The sequence below is a fragment of the Argiope bruennichi genome, chromosome X1 (assembly GCF_947563725.1).
Source record: "Argiope bruennichi chromosome X1, qqArgBrue1.1, whole genome shotgun sequence".
Taxonomy (NCBI): Eukaryota; Metazoa; Arthropoda; class Arachnida; order Araneae; family Araneidae; genus Argiope; species Argiope bruennichi.
In genome coordinates, this window is record NC_079162.1 from 48271546 (window position 1) to 48297870 (window position 26325).

Sequence of the window (26325 nt, forward strand, 5' to 3'; positions counted from 1 at the left end):
GTATTCATACTTTAAATTTCTTACTTGGTTTATAATATCGATTGTTTCGCATTATTATATGCAAAACAATATATATATTCTTAAAAATATGTATATTTCCGGTAATCTAATCAATTTCTACCTTTTAGTTTCTGAACGTACAAATGGAGATAATTTTAGATGCATTAATGTTTCTGTGCAGAACAACAAGCATTTATCGTAATACTTTGTTCTCCAATTTAATGAGAAAAATTCAAAACAGTAACTTATATGACATTCGACAACACATATGAAATTACCAAAACAGATGGCTGATGGAGTTTCTATTACTTTGATGATTCAACGAAATATGACGTGTTTTATCACGTCTTCCAATGATATAAACTAAAAATATGAAACTTCAGCCAATAAAATATTTAAGAACATTTGGTTGAGAGGATCCTATTAACGAGTGTCATGAAATGAAGCTTCACTTTGATCAAAGGTTTGGTTAAAATAAATGTGACTTTATGTGAGAAAATATAAGGTTTACAATGACATGTCGTTTAGTATAGATGAAACACAACCAGTTTTATTCTTCCTTTTGCAAATGGAAAATAATATTTTATTGAAATATATTTACACAATTCGAATTCTGTGATAAAATAATATGATTATAAGTTATTCTTTTTAATCTCAAACAAGTAAATAAATCAAAGGCACACTGACATTTTCTATATTTGACTAACATATATATTTAAAATAATTCTGCTTTTGTATTGGATAAAATTTTCATTCATTTCTGACATTATATATAGTATTCAAAATAATCCATTTAGACTTAAAAATTTACTTTATTTTACTTCTGATGCTCATAAGATATGCTTATTTCAATGATATATGAAGTGTTTGGTTAAAACTGAAAGTAATGCATAGATTTTCTTACTCGAAAATAGATGGTGTTGTCACGAGATTGCAATATAAAAATAAAGACTATATTGAAGGTATTGTTTTTGAAAAGAAATTTAATTTATACAAAGAAATAACAAATATTTTATTTTATGTTTCAGCCTGGTAATGACCCCTACTGCTTCGTGGATTCTGCTGCCTTTTATTCATGGCAAGAAGAGTAGCTACCGCAGATTGATGGTCAGCTAAATCCACGAAGCAGTAGGACTATATTGAAGGTATTGTTTTTGAAAAGAAATTTAATTTATACAAAGAAATAATAAATATTTTATTTTATGTTTCAGCCTGGTAATGACCCCTACTGCTTCGTGGATTTAGCTGACCATCAATCTGCGGCAGCTACTCTTCTTGCCATGAATAAAAGGCAGCAGAATGTCGCGAAGGTAATTTTTACATAATTTTATGAACTAAAATTATTCAATCAAAGATTTCTAAGAAAGGCGAATTAGATTTGAATACACCATTTCATATTAACATAATTATATAATTTTGGCTTAACATAATTATAAAATTTTGGCTTAATGTATATTTATATCTTTTGCTATTACCCGAATAATCAGCCAAAAATTTCAAATTTTTTTCTCAATTCTACTCAATTTTTGCCAAAGTTTTGAATATGCTATGACATCCCATGTTATTTGTTCCAGAAAATGTCAATCTCTAAAACTTCAAGAATAGAATTTGAATTTTCCACCAAAATTCAGGGGGGTTTGCATCTACATGTGTAAGCGTGGTTGATGGGGTTGTTAAATGAAAAGTAAGGCGACAAGAATGTTAACCAATTTTTTTAAAGTTATCATTTGTAGTAGATTAATATTGAAGTTTTTTGTCCTATTGACGGTAAATACAAACCTAAGCTCATGAAATTAATTGATCCTGAAATTATTTCCAAACTTAAGTTTCTGTAAACAGAAATTATTTTCTCTAATTGATACAGCTTAAATGAATTAAACCATTTCTTACTGACTGATTATTTAAAAAAGAAACTAACATTTTGTGTCCAAAAAATACAAAAAACTATAGACGATTAAATACAACAAAAAATTAATATGTGGTACCTTACCTACATGGAAAAGAGTTACTGGAATAAGAGAGTTACGAAACTTAGTCTAGTTTATGCTGAATTCCAGATTTTCACGGAACAATGTGTTATCTTTATTTCAGCATTGAATTAAAATGTACTGTTACTAAGCAAAAAAAAAAAAAAAAAAGGTCCTTTCATGTTACAAATATTTGATCTTATGTGCATATGTGCATACATTGTATTTAAATAGATATTTTTTAAAATATCAACAAATAGAGGGTGCAACTAGGCAGTTGTTCTTCTTTTTGAATAATTTGATTTTGCATTTGATTCTCGCTATAAAATGGCATTATATGCTATTTTCGTTTCACTATTAAACAGTGGTTATCATAAATATCACATTTTATAGAAATACTTCAAATTAAAATGTTTGCTCGAAATAGGTATTTTCTTCCCAAAACAACATCAAAAATTTGAATCGAATCAAAATAATTCGTCATACTTTATGATAATAAATGGTAATAGAATTTGTTAAAATAAACGTATCTACTCTATTAATCTAGTTACTGAAGAAATTCTAAAAGCTCTAAATAAAATACAGATGTGAAAAAATTAAAAGTTCAGTGAAATTCAAATTTACACAAAAATAGACTTGAGAAATAAATAATTTATAGTACTATTATAACGAATCAGTAAAATGATGCATTTTATTGGAATATAAGATACAAAAAAAATAAATAAAAAAGAATGAATATGAAATATTTAATTCAATTTCATCTTGCAAGAATACTCAAATAGATGATAGAGAATTCAATAAACTACTGAAGTGAAGTAAGATCGATGTTTAAATTTGTAAACTTGCGATGGAATTTTATTACATAGTAAAATGATCTATTATCTTTAAAGAAAAATAACGGCTAGATTTTCTAAATATGAAGGAAAAAACTACATAACATGGAAATGATTTTTGCGAATAAAGAAAAATGCATCGATTATAACATTTTGTGAATTTAAATGTGAAATGCATTTGAAACAGACAAATTTCTTCCACTTAATCCTCATCACTTTAAAATTTAGCTGAAAATCTCGATACGTCTGTGTTCCACATCTTCTCTATATAACGCAAAAGGATAATTTTGTATATAGATAAGTAACGATATCTCCGAATCGGTTTTTCTTCATATCGCAGTTCCGCAAATAAATTACCTTAGAACATCAGTTTCTTTCGTCTTTAATGAAAAATGTAGTTGAAGGAATGGAAAAAAATATACTTCCTCTTTAAACTAAAGTTTGATCCGACTTGGAAAAATCCAAAGTCATTTATAAGAGCACTAATGCTAATGATTCAGACGCTTTCTGAATTTTTGGCTTTTGGAGAAATGAAAATCAGGAATGATACTGGAATTCGGTTTAAAGATCTCTCGCGATTCTTTTTCTTTAATCTCTTTTCCTTCATTCTACGGATTTAAACTAAGCATTTTTTGATGGAACCATTCAAATCGTGATTTATTTCAAATGTGTTTCGATCCATTGATTGGTGCTGTTGGTTTTTGAACAGCTGGTATGCGAACTTAATTTGAATGTTTCGCTTTAGTTAGGGTTATTATTTTTTCCAAGAATGTTTTTTCTTCTGTGAGAAACTGTTTGTGCATATATGTTCGATATTCTGTTTAAAGTCTGATTGGAAACTTTTTTTTTTATTAAGAAAGCAAAATACTTAATTTTACAGGTCATAACATATTCTTAGAGATGCTATTATTTTGAAACAATATTTACTTTTATCTGTATGTTAGAAGAATAAAAAATATAAGGAACTCACTATTAATTATTTTAATGAAATGAAAAAATATATCTATGTCTGATAATTATTTGATAAGAATTATCTTAAATAACAAGCATTAAATTAGAACAGAATCCACAAATTTAAATATATTTTGAAGATATTGATCAAACTGTCAATTATTCAAATTTCTTCAATTCATTGATTAATGATACTAGTTTTTGAATAGCTACTAAGCGAATTTAATTTATATGAGTCACTTTGTTAGGTTTGTTATCTTTCCAGGTATATTCCATCTAATTTATAAAAAAATATTATTCTCTTATTTCAATATTTTGCTTAAATTTCTAGGATGAACATTTTAACATAGTTTAACATTTTATTGGCAATGGTACTGCATTTTAAATGCATCCATGTAAACCTTTTGTATTACGAAATTTTTTTAATATATTTTAAGCTATAATTTCTTATAGTTTGTATCTAGCAGAAAAATAAACATAAAATTCCAATATAGCATATGGCCAATAACTTCAAAAAATTACAAAAGTAAATAATTGTTTTTATCTATAAACATGATTATTAATAATAATAAATTTGAAATTTGCCGACATCAATAAAGTTTAAGCGTCTTTTCATGGTAATATTCAGAACACTATTTATTTCAAACGAGTTTAATTTAACTGAATGATAACCTTATTTCATAAAAATCTGATACCTTACCTCTTTAGAATCTTAGCCTTTGAAGTATACATTTTTTCTGCGTGTTCAATTTCTATCTGTTTAAATGTTCGGGCATATTTCTTTCAATGTTCTTGTTCAATTCTAAGCAGAAAGTTTATTACAGGGAAACGAAAATATATTTAAATTTTATCATTATAGCATATGATTAATATGTAAGTATTACATACTCTCTCACTAAACAACGCAGTTTTTCACAATTATTAGAAATTAAATAAACTGAACATATATAACTTTAAAATTGATATGTCTTATACCTTTTCTTAATGCTAACAATTTCAGTAAAATATAGATTATCAACTATTGATAATTATTAATTTTTTATAACTTTATTTTGTAATGTTATTTACAGTTAACAATGTATCAATTAATTATCAGTTGTATTATATTAATTAAATTGAATAAAAAAGGAAATATTATTAAAATAATTGAACAATTTTTACTATATCAATATGTAATGTCATTCTGACAAACACTGTACAATCAAAACAATTCGACTGAATTTTATAATACGAAGTATATTCTTTTATTTATAAAATTGTTTTTAAAATTGCATGGAAAGAAATTATGCTCATCATCTCCTTTTGGTACATTCTCCTTCTCCTATGATATGTTCATCATCTTCTTTTTCCGTTAATTTAATTGCATGTATAAACATTTATAAGTAACAATCCTCAAAAATATTAAAATACCAATATATTACTTTTATAGTTACTTTTGAAGAATTACAAACGTAATATCTGTATTAAGTAAGCTGAGTTATCGATTTTGATATGCAATTGACAGAGAAACACAACCCTAGGGGATTTTTCTTTAATGCTTGAATCCTTGAATGTAATTCCTACTAAATGTAACTTTTATTTTAGATTTCAATTTATTTTATACTTTTCAAGATTACTGGTCCGACATGAAATTATAGTTTAATATTTAACATTTATAAATTATTTTAAAATATTTTTGAAAATTTTAATTAAAATTTCGCAAATTAAAAATATTGCTATTAATAAATAATTAAATACTCATCAGGCTACTAGAAATATTTTTTCTTCTGAAAGGAAAAAAAATGAATTGATTTTCTTTAATGCAACTTATAATATGTCATTTTTCATCTATTTAGAATGAAACTATTTTCGAAAGAATTAGTTTTTCAGACACCCATTCCTTATATTCAAATTACTCACTTCTTTAAGATTCTTGAAGAATTGTGCAATTTTTCTAATTATAGAAAGTATAATTAATGAATTAATTCATTCAGGAAGTATATTTCCCTCACACAAAATAATCAAATTTACATAAATTAAAATTTAACTGTTATGAACTCAATGATGTTTCACAATCATTTACATGTGCGCCTTTAAATTATCAGATATACACTGTACACATCTTATGTGAATGTTTTAAAAATAAGCTTATTAAAATAAAAAAATTAAGAAATTTACTCGTATTTTCATGTAAAATTGAATGAGTAGTAATTTTTACAAAACAGAATGCGAGTGTTCTTTAAATAATCAAATCCATTTTGAATTGGACATTCAGGACTATCAATTATTTTAAATCCTATTTTCATTGGAAAAGGATGAATACTTTTCTGAGAAATTGAAAAATTAATAAAAAGATTCGATGCAAGTTTGAAGATTTCTTCTAGATTTTATTTTTGATATTCAAAAGTAAAATTTGATAGAAAACTATTTGTTAATTCATTATGAGAGTTAAGATTCCAATATTTGTTGTATAAATTAATTGAATCATTCGGAATCAGTCATTAAATGATTTCGATCATATTTTAGACAATTGAGAAGACTCACAACTTACCGGTCTTCCTGATTTCGACCAATCATTTTAGCTTTTTAAATATTCTATTTTAGAATTAGAATAGATTGTCCATATAAAGTATCACATTACAGTTAACATGTTTTCGAAAATATCTGCTCCTTTCATAATATAAATTGTGAGTAAAGAAATGTACGGTTCAAAAGCTCTCTGAAAAAATTCAAAATCGATTCGATTACCATAGCGAAACACCCGTAGCCTTTTACCACAAAAATTCCATAAAACTTTTCAAATTCGTAAAACCACCTTTCAGGTTTGTAATAAACCTTGGATAAAATGACTCGCAGAAAGAGCCAGAAATAACCAACTGAGATATTTCATACGATCCCGCAGAGAATTCTAAACTATTTTGAAAATTGCTTTTGCATCTTATTTTTGGGACGCGAAATGACCCAAGACAATGAATCTTATGACGCTCTACAAGTGCCAGAGCGATAATCTTGCAGCTCTAACTTAATTCAGCGTGATAAAAGTAACGCTTATCCTTCATTCACCACCTGTTTTCAAAAGGGTGAACTTTAAAAATTTTACCAAATGTAAGTCAAAATAGAGATTTTCTCTTATTCCACGCATGCGCCAGACTTTAGACCATCTGGCAAGTCGCGAGAAAGCTCTGTTCTTGAAGGGGGAGGACTTAGGTAACATCTGCGTCCCTTAGAACCGAAAGCCTTTTCATTTTGCGTCTTTAGGGCGCCCTTTCTAACGCCCATTGGCTCGGTAGTAAAGAATGAATAGAGAGACAGACAGAGAAAGAGAGAGAAAGAAAGAGAAAGGAAGGAAAAAGAAAGACAGAGAGGAGAAATAACAGAAAAATCACTCGGACTAAAGCAAACACGGGCGTTCTTGGTTTCCAATTTCTGGCTTTTTGAAGACACTGTTGCTTGCTTTCACTTCCACCGAGTCTGTGGCTCGAATAAATCCTAGCTGCAGCTTCTCCGCTGGGTTTGTTTGTAATTCAGCTTATATTTGTGAGAACCTTTTACCTTGAAAAATATTTAAACAGACTTTTGGAGCAAACTATTTGTTAAAACAGTAAGGACTAAAGCTTAAACAAGCAAATAATTTCCTTTTAGATCTGTTAGCCTCTTCATTGGAAGTTATTTGTCACGACACAAGAATCGAATCGTTCTTTTCTTGGATATTGTGATATACATAAATAAAAATGAAAAAAGGAAAAAAATATTTTGTATACTACTTATATTTAAATTTTTTAGAATTTTTCAAAATCTTGAATGGTTGGAAAAGAAAGGTTTGAAGGAAACCCGTATTCCGGGTTTTATCCCATGTATTTTGATTAGAATTTTTCTGTTTTAGTGTTCTGTTTCAAAAAGTGATTTGAAAAGAAAGCGCTCTAAAAATTGTGATGATTTTTAGATTTATTTTTTGCCTATATTCTCAGAGTTATCTTATTATTTGTATTGTTTACTCTTTATAAGACAACACATTATTTCGTATTTTTAATATATAATTTAATTTAAGTTAAATTCATCAGATTTTATCGATTTAAAAGTATAATGTTTTGAAAAATACTCAGATATCGAATATTGACATTTGTCTCTAAATATACCAGACTGTATTAAAAAATATCTTTCAGTTATTGACTCATTTTCTTTTAATTAATAATGTTCACGTGAAAAGCCTATATGTCTATTTTATTCTCTAAACTTTTCATTCAATTCTCTAATTAAGTTAATGGCAGTCGTATGTTCATTCATAATTCAAAGTTAAATATAACTTTAGCTTATTTCACCAGACACTTAATTATGAGATGTCATTATAAATATTTCCCCCAGACATTATGCCTTTAGTATTGTCAAATATGTCAAGATATGGAAGGTTTGGCAGTTTTTAAAGGGTGCTGGCATCTTTAAGACAATGCAGACTATAAATTAAAAAGTTTGATAATTAAGAGACATATTTTGCATGCATTATATTTCAGAAAAATGTATAATATATTTCATATGATCTCGATTATTCTGAATGTTGTATTTATTTCTCTGTAATTAAGACAAACTGCCTCTATGCCAAATCTATGCCTGAATGCTAAATTAGTTTTCTTATGCCATATACCCAAGCAATAGAGCTTTAAAGTTCCATACTCTCTTTTGCTAAACAACAAAGTAAGAAATACACAAATAGTTACAAATGTTTGGGGGAGGGGGGAATTTAGTAGAATGGAATCAGTGCAGTCAGTCAGAAACAAAATAAATAAATACCCGAGGTATAAAGATAATTAAAATTAAATATCATTGTATAAATAAATTTTAATATATAATTTGAAAATAAATATTAATTTAGTGAATACCCTAATTTTTTCAACCCATGTTCAGAACAACAGATATATATGGTAAATATATGTATGAATTCATATATATTTGATTTTAAAATCTTACGAGTTCGAAGAAACATATTTAATATATGTAGCTTTATTATTAAAGTGATTTTATTCGGTAATTTCCACCGCAGTAACATTAAAGGAAAATGCTTATCATTTTTTATTTAATGAAACAATAAAGTAAAATATTTGGATGATCCTAAAAGCTAAATCTAGAACTTCCCGAAAGCATAATGAACGACTGAATTTTTTTTTTTAATGCTCACCTTCCTTTTAAGTAAAATGAAGAGTTTGAAATTTTAATTTTCCTCTTGAATATGTAACGATTATTGTCGTATTAAAGAAATTGTAAGTGAATAAGTAAGTTGTCATTTTTTTATAATTTAAAAGTTTTTTAAATTTTACATGAAATACAAAAGATATATAAAAATTGTCCTTCTTTAAAAAAATAAAAAAATGATTTATTTGTCCTTTTATTTTAATATTCTTATCCAAGAAATTCTTATCTGCGATTGTTTAAACGGATAAAAACCTAGTAGTTTATTCAAAACAACATTTGTACATAAAAAAGTCCATCTTCTCTAAGTTAGGAGTGTACATATAGTTCATAGAGTAGCTCATAACAATAACCGTGTATCAATAACATTTTTTATCTGTGTTCGGCACATTCGTGTGCCAAATTTGAGTCAGCTGATGATCCACGAAATTGATCGCAGATAGCATTAGTGCCTAAGGCAAAGCCGCTTGCTATTGACAAAGCGATTTTGGTCCTAGCTTTTATTCTCTCTTTTCTCGTCTTTTCCGTTTTCTGATCGGTAGGTCTTCCTTTACAGAAATCTCTCACTATCACTATACTTCTTTTAACTTCTTTTTTGTCTCTACATTCTTTCTTCCGTCTGTGTTTTTTCTCTCTTCTTGATCTTATTCTTTCAGTATATTCCTTGTCTGTTCCAAAACACGAATTTCTCACGACCTTTTTTTTTTCTTTTTTTTTTTATCGCCATTCACTTTCTTTCTTTGTTTATGAATTGCATACAAACCGAAGGATCGTTTTTGTTGTTGTTGGCATCAACATTTTTAAATTCATATTTGATTTCAATTAACTGAAATTTTGTAAATTACTCACAACTCGATGTATCTCTTTTTGTTGATCTTGGGATGGGTGTTTTCAAATTCATGTTTGAATTCCGTTTATTGCAAAAACTGTAAATTCTACCAATTACATACAAACCAAAATATAATTCTGTCGTTATTGACAAGAATGTTTTTAAATTTACATTTTATTTCATTCTTAATATAAGGATTAATCATAACATTAGCTATACAGTTTGGGGCAGATGGATTTTTAAATTTTATTTTCAACATCACTAATGAGATGTTTTACTGATGAGTTCTATGTTCTTCAAAAAGAAGGGTAAGGTATCCTAGTATTTAAAGAAATATAGATAAAAAAATTAAATTTTATATCGATTGCTAAAAAAGTTTTTACAAAAATGTCTTTATTGCTGAAAAATAGAAGTACCTAAATTATCTAATTAAATTTATTAACACTTTAAAAACCGCCTGTAAAAATTGCGAACTTCTTTTTGAACCTTCCAAATTTGATTACTTTTATAGGCTTTGTATGAATGTATTTTACTGTATTTAAATTACATTAAATTACATACATTATAATTTTATATGAATAGGTTTAGGTTTATTATCATATTATGATAATAAACCTAATTACCCTATACCCTATATACCCTATATTATGATATAGGTTTATTATCATAGCACAACAAAAAGCATAGAACAAGTTAAGCAAAGAAATTTAAAATATTTTTTATTATACAACCAAAATTATTAAAAATAGCTGGTGCAATCCACTTACTTAATATAGAATACATATTATTTGTATATTATATTAAGGTATATGTAATTCCAAACTATTCCTGAAATGTTTTAAAATTAGCATAATCCTCTAACTGTTGGGTGTTTTTACCCTCTCTTTAGATACAATGTTTGTAAATAAGTTCAAATATTTGTGCAACGAAGCGAATTTTTATTTATATCCTATTCTGTAACATCATATTATAGTTCAAATCTGTAATAATAAAACACATTAGCCCACAAAAATCTTGGGATGTAGCATAAAAGAATGATAATCAATTCGTGAAAATCGCAATGTACACAATATAAGTACTTGGAGGTCAATTAACTTTTGATACACCTGTTTAACCTCATCCTTATCTTTGTTGTCGTACAAATGTGATTCGCATGGAATTTCTTCTTCTTTATGTAAACTGTAACAAAAAGACAGGAATTTTCAAGCCCTGTCTTATCCAATGTCTGCGTTCTCAAATCACCTGGTGTATGATTTTGCTACTCTGTTTCATTGCACCCTTAATTGTGTTTTCGTCTGTTTATAGCTAATGAAGTATGGGTAAGGTACAAATTGTCGACTGCAAATCTTATCTTCCAAACGTTTGTTAAAATTGAAATGAATTTTCTACTTCTTCATCAGAACATTCTTTGTAATGGGATGTCTTTAGATTTTATCCTCCTTTAATTTTAATTTTTCTTAAAAGCATTTCCGTGTTCCCAGCTTCTTTTCTAAAATATTTCAGCAATCATAAATTTAAGAAAATTAGCCGCAAAATTTAGTTAAAATTTTCTATTCCTTTAGCAGTGATTATCTAGCCTCTTTCCTGGATTTTTCAGTATCTACTACTAAATTACTCTCTCACGATAATTGATGTTCCTGTAAGAGTCTATTATTTATTATTTGCGCAACCTCCCATGCGGATTTCGGACGTTTACACATCACTTTAGTTTCTGATTTTATACAACTCACGTCCGAGTCTCATAACTTCGCACAATTTTGCTTGTGGAAATAGACTGCAAACGCTTAATTCCCTTGCTAGTTGGCTATAGAATGTAGCATTATTATTGTTGCTAGAGAGCTTTTACACAGTGTTTGTTCTTTACGACCGCCGGGAATGAAGGTACCTTGTTCATTACTTTCAGCGGCTAATGATGCTTGTTTCATTGACTCGGTGAGCAGATAAATTGGCCGAGTATTCTCCCAAACTAGGAGAGTTTTCTTCTTAAAGGCGAAGGCATCCACAAGGTTGAGCTGAAAAGGTGCTCTATAATGTGGTTTGCTGGGCTGTGATAAAAATTAAGTGCCACATTCGGTGCAATTGCGAGAGAATGAGCTAATAATAATAATAATGCTGTTCCGCTTCTGAAAAATGTTGGTGTGTAGAAAACAGCTTCATTATGAAATTTCACAAATTAGCACGATTAAAATCAGCTCATTACGATTACTCTCGAGGTAGAAAACTAAAGCAGAAAAAAGTTTACTTGCACAAGCTTTCGTTGAGACAAAAAAAGTGTTCAAGATTTTTTTTTCCTTTACTTCTCGATAATTAAGCTCATTCAGTCACGGATTGTTGAAAGTCTTAATTCCTTTGCAAACTTTGAGACTTTTAAGAAACTTTTCCAGATTCCGCTGGTGTGATCTGCCTTTTGAAAAATTCTCGGGGAATTTTCTTTATTAAGCCTCTTTATTAATGCAGTAGTAATAATTAGCTAAATCAGTGTTGGCTTTATTGTTTGAATTCTCTCATGGCTACATCATGTCGATGCAAAAATTGTTATTAATATAAATAATTTTGATAAACTTAAAATTTAATTGAATTCTCTGATTTAAGCTTAAGAATAAATCTACTAAGCTCTGCTGATTATCAAATCTAAGCCAGATCAGACTAATAAGAAAAAATGTAATTGTAATGAATCGGAATAATCTTAGTATAAATAATTTCAGAGTGACTATATATGTATGCGTTTTCCATATCTATTTCTAAACAGATGGACTTAATATACTCAAATTTTGCGAATTTATTATTTAAGGCAAGAAAAAAACATAATGTTAATTTTAAAAAGTACAAAAATATTCAGTTAATTGGAAATTAACCAAAAATTTGCCTTTTCTCCCCAGTAAATTCAGAGCAAATTAATACAGAAAAAATATTTTTACATGACACAAAATTCAAAAATTTTCCTTTTCAAAGATATATATTTTTTTCTGTGCAGTTTGCCTTCGTTTGATATGAATGAAAAAAAAAATTAATGCAGGCGATTTTCAAAGGATGTATAGTATAGGCACTCCTTTGCTAGGTAACCATAAGACTTTGAACTATTTTGCTACTATTTTTATATATTTTTTATTTTAATATATATTATTTTACAATGTTTTGAATGGTTTTAAATTAGGGCTTTTACTAACACAAAATGATCTTTTAAATATTTTTCATCTTCAACATTTGAAATAAAATTCGTAAAGCTAATGTAACGAATATTAATAACTTATTGAGAAAATTAAATATCGATGCTTTTAAAAAGTTATCTGGTTCAATTGATATTCAAGTTTTAATTAAAAATTACTTCAGACGATAAAATGATTTCGTATTTTAGAAAATTTTATATAAAATATCATGCATGAAAGGATTTTAATTTCGAGCAACGCCTGGTATGTCAGCTAGTGATAAATAAAAATATTTCAACAAAGCAACATTGATTGATTAAACACTTAACTAATACAATCTAAACAAAATTGTAACTAACTATGCATAAAAAAACTGAATCGACGACAGAGGTATTGGTTTGTTGTTTTATCAAGTTTTTAAACTGTTATTGGTTATATATATATATATATATATATATATATATATATATATATATATATATATATATATATATATATATATATATATATATATATATATATATATATATATATATATAATATAATATAAAGGGTGGTTATAATTAAACTTCCCTTATAAACAACGTCATACAACGTAAACGGATAAATTGATTGCAGCAAAATTTGACATATAGGCTATACACGAAATGCGCTCACGGAATTTCAACAAAAAAAAAGTTTTAGTTCTATACTGTCCACCAGAGTTTTTTTTCCTGAAAAGAAAATACATTAAATTTAACACAATAAACGAACCAAAATGGAATAAAGAAACAATATTAACTATCTGAAACAAGAATTATGAGTAATAAAATGTAAAACCGGGAAAAGCTGTCAATTCTGGGGAAAAAATTTCGAGATTTGTATGCTTGTGAAGAAGAGGAATCTTTATGCAAAACAAGTTAGGATAAGAAATGTTTGCAGTCGTTGCCATATTTTATGTCTATGTTCCGGCTGTAATTATGACAGTATCTTGTTGCGCCGGTGTGACTTATAGAACTTACTTAATGACTTAAAGAACTCCATAACGCTTCATGTGCGAAGCATCACAACGATCTGCTGTTGAACACACTGTCCATTTACTTGACATTTTGCAGGTGAATGAGGGTAGTCACAAGGTATAATAATTCATTGTTTCAAATTGGGGTTGAAATAATTGGTTAATAATAATTCATATCGGGTACTTGTCATCGTACACGTTCGTAGACCTTCGGCAATAATAATATCATGAAAACGTAAGAATCAAGAAGGCTTTTGTTATTTAGAACCAGGCAGTCACATTAAGTTCGTCAAATGGAAGTGCAACCATTTTATGGGAATTTGAATCGCCCAGCGTATATATTTCTCCAAATGCGCTTCGTTTCTTCATAGAATGTTTAAAGGCTTGCTATTATTAATGTCATACTGGATGAATTCTTTAACAAAACAAACTGCAGTTGGTGATCATCCAATTAAAATTTTAATATTCTGAAATCATAAGGAAATATATGAAGAACAGAAAGCAGAATTTTTGACAATCCAATCTCATGTGCATTTGCAATTCAGACTTTGGCTACCGCATGTTGAATTCTTCAAAAACCTCACCAGAAATCGGAGGTCGTCCAGGACCAGATCAATCACAAATCGAATCAGTTTCTTCAGATTCCCTTCCGTAAAGCTTGCATTCAATACGGAAATCATTGAATGACTCATACGATGGGTCTTACGATAGACACAAAATGCCTCTTCGTCATTTTTCATATTCATGCCATAAAACTTTTCTGTTTTGCCCCACTATTTCGTTGTAAGTATCTTCTTGTCCAAGTTAAAAATAAAGCAAGCAAAACGCCTCATTTAAATCACAATGCACTTTTCATCGTGTTGGATAAAACGTTAGTCATGGCAATATCTTAGATCGAAAATTCTGCATACTCTTGTATATTCTACCAGTTTCGAGATAGATTAAGTAGGCCAGATTCAATACTGAAGACACGATGTGGGCTAAGAACGCAATAGAAAAATAATCTGTGTTTTGAAGAAGGCCATGTTTAACATTTTAATTTTTTTTTTTTTGTCTCTGCCTTGTTTAGTTATTTTTCATGCAAAAACTACTGTACCAAATTTATACATATATTTTCTGCGAGGATGTCATTTACATGGAGAAAAAAATAGGCGCTGCAGTTTGAAAATTCCAAAATTTTTTCTCGATAACGTTAACTGTAATATTGAGCTACTATTTTTCACATCATTATTGAACAGAAATCACATGCATTAAGAAAAAAAAATACGTTCTTTCACGACAGGTTTATACAGTTTTTTTTTTATTATCATCCATTATATGCACATATAAATACACAAAAACTGCGAAATGAAGTATAAGAAAGAAAAAGAGGGATTTTTATAGAAATAACATAAGATGATACCCATCTAGAGAGGGAATACCTCACAGCTATTTAGCTTTTAAAAAAGATATTTTTTTTTTGGAAAGTTTAAGAAAACCAACTATGGATTTCGATTTAGTACCTTTTAACGTAAAAATTTTGTGATACAATAACTTTTGTCTTTAAAAATTTCTTTAAGTACGGATATAAGTGTCAATAAGAAACATAGTTTCTTTTACAAAGTTCACCTTATTTAAACGTATCCATTTCATCGCTTGTAATCAAATTTTTAACCAAAAGCAGAACTTCAAAATTCAAGACTTTTAACTCTGTTAAGTGTGGTGCAAAAAGTATCACCCAGTGCCACAATACTGCCTTGCTTATATCAAAATGCAAGAAGATTTTGCCCAAAAGAGCTGCCACAGCATACTTAAATCCTACCAAATTTAAAATCCACTACGCGATTTTTGAAGAATAGAGCTAATAGCTATTTGCATTGCATTAAGTTACACTAGTCATATACACATCAAATTTAAATCTCTGTATAAAATTCAGGGCGGAACTCTTTCACGCTAACTCGATTAAGGAAAAGACTATCGAAAGCAAAGAAAGTAGGAGAGAAGAAGTGAGGAAGAAGAATAAAAAAAATTGTTATTTTGATGGTACGCATCGCGCTTCTTTTCTACCTCATTAAGTTCTTCTAGACCCAGATTAGCGGCAAGAACTCCTTCTGAAAGTCTTTAATCAACTTGCTTCTCTAAGAAATAACGCATTTCTACTAGGTCGATGGGAACCATTGGAGCTTTTCACGCCGAAACCTTCTTCGAGAGGTTTCTTGTTTACTAGAGTTAGGTCACGAGATACTGAGGTCGGTTCAGGAACGAATTGCTGTACGTGAGCTCCATGGTAATCAGGTGCTTGAAGAAGTAGAAAGTCCGGGGAAAAAGATCCGATTGCTTCCTTATCTTTGTTATATACCGCTAATATGTCTTTGTTACGACATAGGATATTCTTTATTTGGAGGGGGACGATTTTTAACGTCGCTCGTAAAGTTGAAAGATGTCCCCACGTGCGCGTTTTGAATCTTAGATTTTTAGGAGTGGTTGAGACAGATTTTCAATTTCATTCCGAAGATAAGGATCAATGCCGGAAGGTATCATAAAGTATCGGCTCTTGAAAATCATTTTTCTTCTTTTTTTCTTGACTGCTTAGATATAGCTTTCTGTTACTGCCTATGTAAGATATTCCATATGTCACACATGCTCTATGTATTATCTAACCTTCGTTGAACATGCTGTACAGCTATATTTAGGCAATTTTGAATCCTAACAAAAGTTGAAAGTTTTCAATCGTTTTACTTCATTTGTTTTTTTAAAAAAGACTAATATTTCAATGCATCGAATTTTAAATTAATTTCTCTTTGTTGTTTTTTCACTACAGTACAAGAAGTTAAAATTTTGTGCTTACTGTCGTTTTAATCACACTCATCAATTTTCAAATGTGCGTCTAAATGCTTAAAAATGGCTGGCTATACTTTACTCATTTCTAGCATACTTTATTGTAAAATTAAGACAAAATTAATTTTTTAAAGTAACACATTTTTTATTTTAAAATTGAAAATAATAATCGTGTCTTTCTTATGCCAAAACTAAAGAACTTTTTATTTATGCATTTTTTAACCCTTAACTGGGGACGTGCGGTCTGTGAGACCGCTAGCATCTCCCTGTTAGTGTCCCAGTGATAAACCAGGCTTAGCAGATGGCGATAAAACTTGGGCCCCGAATTATCATCCAGTTTACTGATCCTATTATGAAGCAGTGCTCCAGACACTTTTAAATGAAGAATAAAGTGATTTTAGTGATAAGGATAATTGTACAGAAGAGTTTTTCGATGAATGTTCGCATTCAACTGATTTTGATATGTATGTTCAAACATAATTAATTTTTCTAGTGATAATGTATTTTGAAAAATTTATAAAATATATTAATATACCAAGATATATATATATATATATACATAATTTATAGGTTGATTGTTATACTAGTTCTTAACTTGTATATTTAAAATGCCCAAGAAAACCGTGCTATGAAAGTCACACAAGCGGATAAAAAGAGGGCCAATTTTACCCTTTGTCATTTTTTTTATTTTTCATATAATTGTTGAATTTTATATTATATTGTCTTCTATATTACTTCACATACTGTAAAAATAAATATGATTTAAAAGGTAAAAAGTAATATGCTTTTTCAAGAATATTATTTATTGTAACATGTAATTTGAGAAGAAAATGTATGTTCCAACGCATTTACTTTATTCAATGATAATATATTTTGGAAAATTTATGAAACATATCTATATATCAAGAAAAATATCGGCAAAATTTATTGGCTGATTTTCATACTAATGCTTTCATTAGAAAATTTAATTTGAGTGTAAATGAAATGCGGTCTCGTAGACCGCACCTCCCCAGTTAAGTCCTAAAATTTCACCTCCCCAGTTAAGGTTAAATTATTTTTTTTTGTAAATTTGTCTGATTTAACTGCTTTTTTAAGATTTCACCCTATAAAAGGATAAAAAAAAGTCAGTACTTAACACTATTAGGGAAATGTTTAGAATAGAACAAAACTATATGCTGCTCAAATATACCTTTTTATTATTTTCTAAGTTTTTCAGAAACGTAAATTATTTTCCTTAGAAGAATAAACCAAGAGAGAGCAACTTCATACTCAAGATAAAGAATGGCCTTTCACATCTTAAACGCGTAATTAATTAATACCTATAAAAATACTCTGAAATTTTCTGAAATAAAATAAATTGATTTTCCTCTTTTTTTCGTATTATCCGTTATTTATTATAATACCATAATGAAAAATTGTATATCTTTCATCTCTAACATTCCTTAAATTTAACATCGATATTTTTAACAACAATATTCAATCATAATACATTTTTGGAATAAGGTTCAATTTAGTTTTTAGATATTAAATGTAATGAATCACATGCATTTTGATATAATGCTTCATATATGTTAGAAATAACTTTTAAATGAAAAAGTAAGGATAGATGATGAATATTTATTTTTATCATGACACATTCTTACTGTTTTAGGAATATAGAGGCAGTACTAAAACAAGTTGTGCTTTTGTGAAAGATGCGACTCATAGCGAAATTGAATGAAACTAATACTAAAATTATTTTTTAAAAGAATACAAATGTGGTTGGGTTGAAATTAAGTACATATAATGAAAAAGAGTTCAGATATTTTGTGGAACACATATATTGCTGAAATTTCCTCTAAAGTCAAAACTCACGTTCTATCTGAATAACGTAAAGATTCTTAAAATGCAAACACGCCTAAATACATCAAAGGAATTTCCTTACGGTTCCAAATAAATTTACGATATGAAATGAAATTTAACTGTCGGAGAAAAACTGAAAAAATAAAACCACAACAAAGTACTTTTGGTAGACAAAGCATACAGCAACACTCATGAAGAAAATATTTCTCCTAGGCAGGAAACAAATGCAACTTCAAAAATTATAATTTAATTATTGATGCCTCTTTTCGGGACTTAAGTCTTTTGTTTAACGAACGCTACCAAAAATATTTGATTATTTGCTTTGAAATCTATTTTGACACTAACTTCTAAAGAAAATTCTAATTTCAGAAGCTCTTTTCTGAAAGCAAAAGCACAGTAAGTAAAATACAAAATAAGTTTCATAGCTTACAGTCGCAAAGAAGAATTTTCCCTTTCAATTTTTCAGACTAAGTACCCCCTTTTATTTATTTATTTATTGACTTACTGCTGCATGGCTGTCTCTGGTCCAATTAGAAGAGTTCCTATATTATACCGTCTTCCTTCTCATCTGTATATCTCGCGCCTATGTATGCAATTGATCGACTTGTAATACGCCATGACTAATTAAAAGCCAAAGGCGTCTGAACATTGGGGCGAAATCTGAATTCGTAATGATCACGTAGACATGTCACTTGGAGATGAATGTAAGACTCCAGGATATTGCACGAATTCCGTTTCATTCAGTATTGTTCCTGCCCCGATCCATTAGGCGATCACTCTTACTTGGAAGAGCATGATCGTCACTCCCTGGTGCATTCTATCAACAATCTTGCTAATTCTCACGTTCACGTTCTGATTTCGGATTGGAAAAAGAAATAAAAGTAAGATCTCAAGCCTCGAGTACTTAAAGCCTGACTTTTTTTTTTTTACAAGTTGTTACCAAAATCTTGTTTGTGATAGAGACACGAATTCTGTTGCTGTTCGGTAAATTGAAATTAAAAACTCATTGATCTGGATTTTATATTCATATTGAATTCCGGCAAGGCATAATTGAAGGAATGAAAAAAAAAAACTCAGAAATTCGTAAAAATAGTGCATTTATATATTTATAATCATCTGTGAAAATTCAAAACAAACGTTTTAAGATTTCTTTTTATCTGTAATATCTATAGACAGACAGTTATATTTACAAATAAGTAGTCACAAAAGTAGCTGTAAAACCTATCAAAAAGTAAGTTTTTAATTTCCTTTTTATATTTAAAAAATGTTTCACATGTTATACAACAAAATATTTTTCTCCAAATTGCATAAATAAAGTAGAACAAATTAAGCGTGAGTCCATAATATACAACAAATACTTCTAAAAAATTATTGAACCAGAACCAGCCGTTAATATGTGTATTTTGAATTTTAAAAGCGTTGCGGAAAAAAACTGTGTAGAATTTAGGAGATATAACTCGATTCATATCTCCTAAATTCATGTATTCATGTCCTCCTAAATTCATGTATTGTAAATGCTCATTTGTTTTAATAGCAAATATAAATAGTAGATTATGTTAAAAATTAAATGTACTAAAAGATATAGACATGACTTTAAATACATCATGGAAAACTGTAAATATTTGTTTTTAATATATATACTAAAAACAAAATTTTAATAATTTGTTTTTTAATTTCTTTAAATAAATAAAATATTAATGATTATAAATTAGAGATTATAAATTAATACAGTTTTCTCATCAAATGCAAATAATTAACAACGTTTTAGTAAAAACGTCAAAAAACAGTTAATTCCCTATATTTCAGTTCGCTCCTAAGCTTTCCTCATAGTTCAACCATTGACTATAAAGTCAATGTAACTGCATGTTAACAGAGTAACATAATTACATAATTTGTAAATATGTTACCCTATCAATAACTACATATTGACAGGGAAACATATTTGCCGTCAGTAAGAAGTCTTATCCTCAAATTAGTTTCAAGAGACCATAAACATAACTATGCATTCACTCTAACCATCCGGAAAAGCTGCTTATATGTGTGATAAGTTAAGTTGCATTAGTCACTATTTAAGAAAGTTTTTAAAAAATAATGCCTTTTTGATATTCTCCTCATCTCTATCATACGAACATTTCTAGCATAACAAATCATTATCTCTAGTATAACATCACTCATTTAAAAATTTTTACCAATCAAATCCACAGCATTAGTAACAAGCCTTCTTCACTTCAATTAGCACATAAAAAATTATTTATCATTGGGTTAAACATAACGTAGAAAGAAAATATTTTGTAAAACTAATTTTATATGAAATCTTAATTAGATTTCACAAATAAGAATCTTAATTATATATTACATCTGTCTAAAGAAAAAAGTATGCTAAAACCAGTATTTTAAGAAAAAATTATCAAATATTAATTTACCGACTCTTTTATACTTCCAGTACCGCTTCAAAATATTTATAGTACGTTATATGTAGTTAAGAAATTATTTAATAATAAGATTTATTCATTAACCATTTAATGACATTCAACATAGAAAAACAATTATGTATTAATTCTGAATGGTGCAAGATCTAATAAGCGGGCTATTAAAACAACATTTCATGAACAACGAAGCCGTCTTATTTTATGAGAATAAATCCAGTGTATTCATTAGTATATAAAAAAGATGCTTATCGTATACTGTGATTCACTTTTATAGAAAATGAAAATGAATCAAGTTTGAACAAGTTTCATTAGCTTCTGTTATCAAGAATTGTTATAGTACATTAATTCCATCTAAAGCAAAAACCCGCTTCGATTGGTATTGATATAATTTCTCTCTTCGAGTCCGAGTTGGTTTTCTCTTTCTGATCTCTCTGAACCCTATTGTCTGTCTTAGTCATCCCGTCTTGGCTTCTCCATTAAGCAATAACTGGTTTCTATGGCAGGGATGTAGCATCCGCTTGAGTGAAGCACCGATTCTAATATTGTATCAGTCGGCGAGAAAGCAAAATCGACCAGAAAACAATACAAACAAAAATACCAGTGTCCTGTTAGCCATTATATCGATGTGTTGGGGGAGGTTGATGCTATCCAAGACACACAGAATCGTTCGCTTCGACTGTCTTTTTTCTTCTTTCTGGTGTTTACTGAAGGATGATAGCTTGGAAAACGGATTTAAAGACGGTTTCTGAGGACATATGATTTCAATCGACTGATCCAAATACATATATCAGTACCATCCTATTCCATGTTTGAATAAATTTGACGCTTTTTCCGCTTAACTCAAGAATTAATGTTTCAGACATCATTCGCTTATATTTCCTTCCCATCTCTTTTTTTTTTTATTTGTTTTGCTGAATTCATCTTTTTGGAATAAAGCAATAAAAATGTAAAGCATATCTAAAGGAATAAAAAAAGGGAGAAAGAAAGGAAAAGGAATTGGATCGAACATCCGAATGACTCTAATTTATTTTTGCAGGACATTTTGTATCAAAGCAAAAATTTAATTGAACTTTTATCGAGGTTTATGCTTTTAAACATCCGAAACCATTTTGAGAGCAATTGAAAAAAAATCTCTTTAATCGTAGACTTTTAACATCGATTGAAGGAGAATTTTATGCGAAAACAATTAAATACGGTTACGAAGAATGTGTGATAAATTTCTTATAATAATATAATAATATTCTATAATACTTTTTTCGAATTTTGCTCTGTGGAAATTAAATAGCAGTATTGCAATAAAAGTGAAAATTTGCTTGGGATCAATTGAACAAATCAAGGAAATTATTCGTGAAGGAAATTAATTTTGTCTCTTTTTCCCACTTTCTAGATTTGATCGGTAGAATAATCCTGCTAATTATTACACGTAGATTTTTTTTACCATCTCCTGTAGTATGTTCTATTTAATAAAAGTGATGAGTAGAGATTCCTGTTTGGATAAAAAATAAGTTTATTGTATATTATTGATTTTATAACCATGATTTAAAATAGCATTGATTACTATTATAACAGTTAAACTAATTATTACCAGCTGTTAGCAATAAGAAAATTTGTTGATTAATTAGCAAAAGAGTAAAAATTACTATTGTTAATTATTGAATAAGTGGATATAATTATTATCACTTATAAAATATAGATATAATTATTAATATCAACTATTAATAAAATGGATACATTTATTAATTAGATAATTAATAAAAGATTATTATCAATAGAAAATATTTTTATTATCTTTATTTTTTTAAAGATTGTTTTTATTTACATTTTACATATTGCTAGTTGGAAGAAAGCCATCGATAAATGACGTAATTGTGTGTACACCCGTCTTAACTCTTTGGAAAGAAATCCATTGGGTTTAACAACTTGAATAATAATTTTATTACATAATATTGATTATTGGTGTTGAAAACTTAATTCTGCTCAAAAACACTGGCAACCATAAATTAAGAGGCAACATTTTACAAGAAAATTACAAGAAATTTAATTCAATTTAATAAAAAAATGAAAGCAAAAATGTAATGTAAAAAATAATGAATTTGTAGGAATATACAGAAAATGCTGGACAGAAAATGAAAACATGGCAATTTAAGAATTCTGACGGAGTTAGCAAAATGATTTTAAGAATCATATTCAATACAGTTTCTGTCATGAAATTTTAATAAGGCATATGTCTTTCTCTCGTTGAAATGTATATATATATAATCGGTTGTCCATATTCTTATTATATTATTCAAATAAAGGAGATAAATTCTGCCACATTTATTTAAATACCACAACAAAGCATATTATGCTAAGAGGTAGGGAATTTAATGCTGGTATTCAACTCTCAAGAGTATCCAATATATGTCCTGTATGTTTAAGGTATACCATGTATGTCCTATAAGTTCAGGGAGAGTGTGCAAGTGACTGGATTTAATGCATCCATTCACTTACAAAAAGATCATCAGTACGAATCACAAGGTGACAGCAAAGGGTTTTATCCATGGCAATAATACAATTTCCAGCATCGTCAAAGCATCAATAATATGCGCGTAAATTGAGTACTGCTCTATTTTGTAAATAATGTTGTGTAATTTATGCCTCTTTCCTAAACCAAAAGTTACACATTCCATTTTAATATTGAACCCGACAAGACTACAACACCTCAAATTCTGTTATTGTCAGCTATCAAGACACTGACTGAAGAAAAGGCACTTTCCGGATTTATGCCAAATATAATTTCTTGAATACGATGTTAAATAAATTCTGCTTTCGTCCGTGAGCGGATCATTTTTCCACAACTGAGTTGTCTATGAGACGTTTTCACACCTTTTGCATATCTTTCTTTTGTTAGAGTTACTCAGTGGAACAGAATTAGCTAGTTTAAGAACACGTAGTTTGATTTACGTAATTAGACTTTCTGCTTTAAATATTATCATGCGTCGTCAAAGATCGGATCACTCTCTAGGGATTAATCTCTGAAACAATCTAACAAAAGCTCTAAATTTAAAAAAAAAATTCTAACTCGCCTGCCTTGTGAGGATGCAGTGGAAAAAAATGATTACATCATTAATAAGGAATTAAAGAAAAAGTAAACGATAGGGAAAAGAGAAAGACTTAAGGAAAAAATAAGAATGAGAAAAAAAAGGAAAATAGGGTGAACAAGAGGATTTTGAACTCACATACAGGTCTTAAAAAAGAAAAAGAAAGAAAAAATGTTTTCCTCTAGCTTGGGGAGCACTCAGCAACACTGATGATATATTATTAAATATTTCATTACCATCCCGTTTTGAAGCAATATTAGAGCTATTTTGGGATAGACTACATAATTCTGAACAGCGATCAGATGACGAGGATAGTGCCTGAGTTGGCATTCCCTCTCACTTTTCCACCTCACATCAAGGGCCGCTAAAGCTTGACAGATTTAGCGTACAGAAATCCACTAACACAGTAGTTCTTCGGCGAAATCGGAATTAAAACTAGGAAAACGTTCGACTGAGACAAGCAGGCTATTGAGCCTTCTCCTTAATTTAGATGGGGAAAAAATAGTTCGATGCTTAATTTGTGTACAAAATGTATACGATAGGAAGTAGTTTATTATATTATTGTTTTCATCACAATTCTGAAGCAGATTATATTGATTGGTTAAATAATTTTATCTTTATTTTGTTGTAAACCACTTGATATCATGTATTAATTATCATTATGCTAAATGACAATGATAATCTTATGTATTTTAATTAATATAAGAATGGTAATTTTAAGCACCTTTGTTTTTATTGTTACATCTTGCCCCCTATCCACAAGTTGTAACAGACAACTAGTCATGAAAAAAATATTCCTAGTGTTAAAATCAGTAAAGCTTATTAATATCTATTATGTATTTAATTAATTAATTAATAAGTAAAATATAAATATAAATAATTATAATCATGAAATCGCGAATAAATATAAACTTTTTTTTCCCCAAAAATTGCTACAAACTTGGGAAAAACTGAAAATATTGATGAATTTTTGCACTCATTACTGCGATAGGAAAGCTCAGAGTCGACCAGTAAAAAAATGCCTGTCGAACTATTAAATCCATTTTTTTTTATCTTTGATCACAGAACTTTGATGATGTAGGAAAGCTGACGCAGAATTTATATGCAAATCTCAAAAATTACCCGTTTTTGAAGTTCCAGCAATTGTTCTGGCAGTTCTTATATTCTCTTGATGCCTTTTAGTTAGTTGATTTAAATAATTCATATCCATCTTCTATCAAAATCAAACAATACATCCGTATTCTCTTTTACTTGACAGGCAATATTCTTTTTTATTTAACGTCTGACACGTTTATCGCTAGTTTGAATATAATTGAACATTTTTATTGCAAAGGATTCCTTTCAATAGGAAACACTAAAAGTTCTCGCCAATCACTTACTGAAAGAAAGAAAGTGGAAGTTATTTTTATAACAATATCCATAAATGCGGTCGAAAGTTGGCAAACCCCAAGATCTGGGGATATCCTTAAGGCGCTAAGACATCTATTGGTAAAACAGAGAGGAATTCTAATATTGTATCCGTCGACAGGAAAGCACAGACAATCGACCAGAAAAATAAGACCACCGTCCAGTTAACCATTAGATCGATGGCTTGCACGGAACTCGCCTTTATTTCTGATGTGTACTGAAGGGCTGAAGATCAGGGGAAAAAAGTGTAGGGGGCGTGCCGACGGTTATCACACTGAGATGAAACTGCTCGTGCGACTCTTCCGCATTAGTGACGGTCATATAATTCTTTTAGCTAACTTTATTTTTCTTTGCGTCTTAGCTTACCCCTTTATTTATTATTTTCTTCCCTTTGGAAATTCGTGCATTAGCTACGGTTCAAGAGGTAAAAGTCTTAGCGATTGAGTTTGAGTTTCTTTCACTTATTCGCTATGACACTGTCATATCTGGGATTCGGGACGATGGTCAGAACATATCAACACCAGAAACTTTAAGGGACTTTCTGGATTGTGGAAATTTGCTTTAAGATTGAATTAGTGAAAAAGTGGAGTACGAGATTTTATTTCCGTGGTTGCTATCGGAGACGACAATGAGGTTAATATTTAACCTTATAAATTTGATTATTTTTGATGAAAATAATATAAATATACTTAAAAGAATACGAGGAGTAATAGTCCGTTATTTCAAATATGTTATAGTATTTCATATTTAATTGAAATTAATTCATTTTAAAAAAGGAAATTAACTGTTGTTTACTATGTTAAAGATCGTATGAAAACAAAATTAAGAATATACAAATATTCTTTGTCTGTATTTTTTTACTATGAA

General features: G+C 28.9%; 1 protein-coding gene across 4 annotated transcripts in view; it reads left to right on the top strand.

The window, feature by feature from the left end:
- LOC129958594 (nucleolysin TIAR-like) overlaps positions 1–26325 on the top strand; it is a 1061871-nt gene that overhangs the window by 64348 nt on the left and 971198 nt on the right. For all 4 annotated transcript variants that reach the window (XM_056071175.1, XM_056071177.1, XM_056071176.1 and 1 more), the window contains exon 2: positions 1212–1310. In XM_056071175.1, the coding sequence (XP_055927150.1) occupies positions 1212–1310 (99 nt within the window). The remainder of the gene's footprint in view (positions 1–1211; positions 1311–26325) is intronic.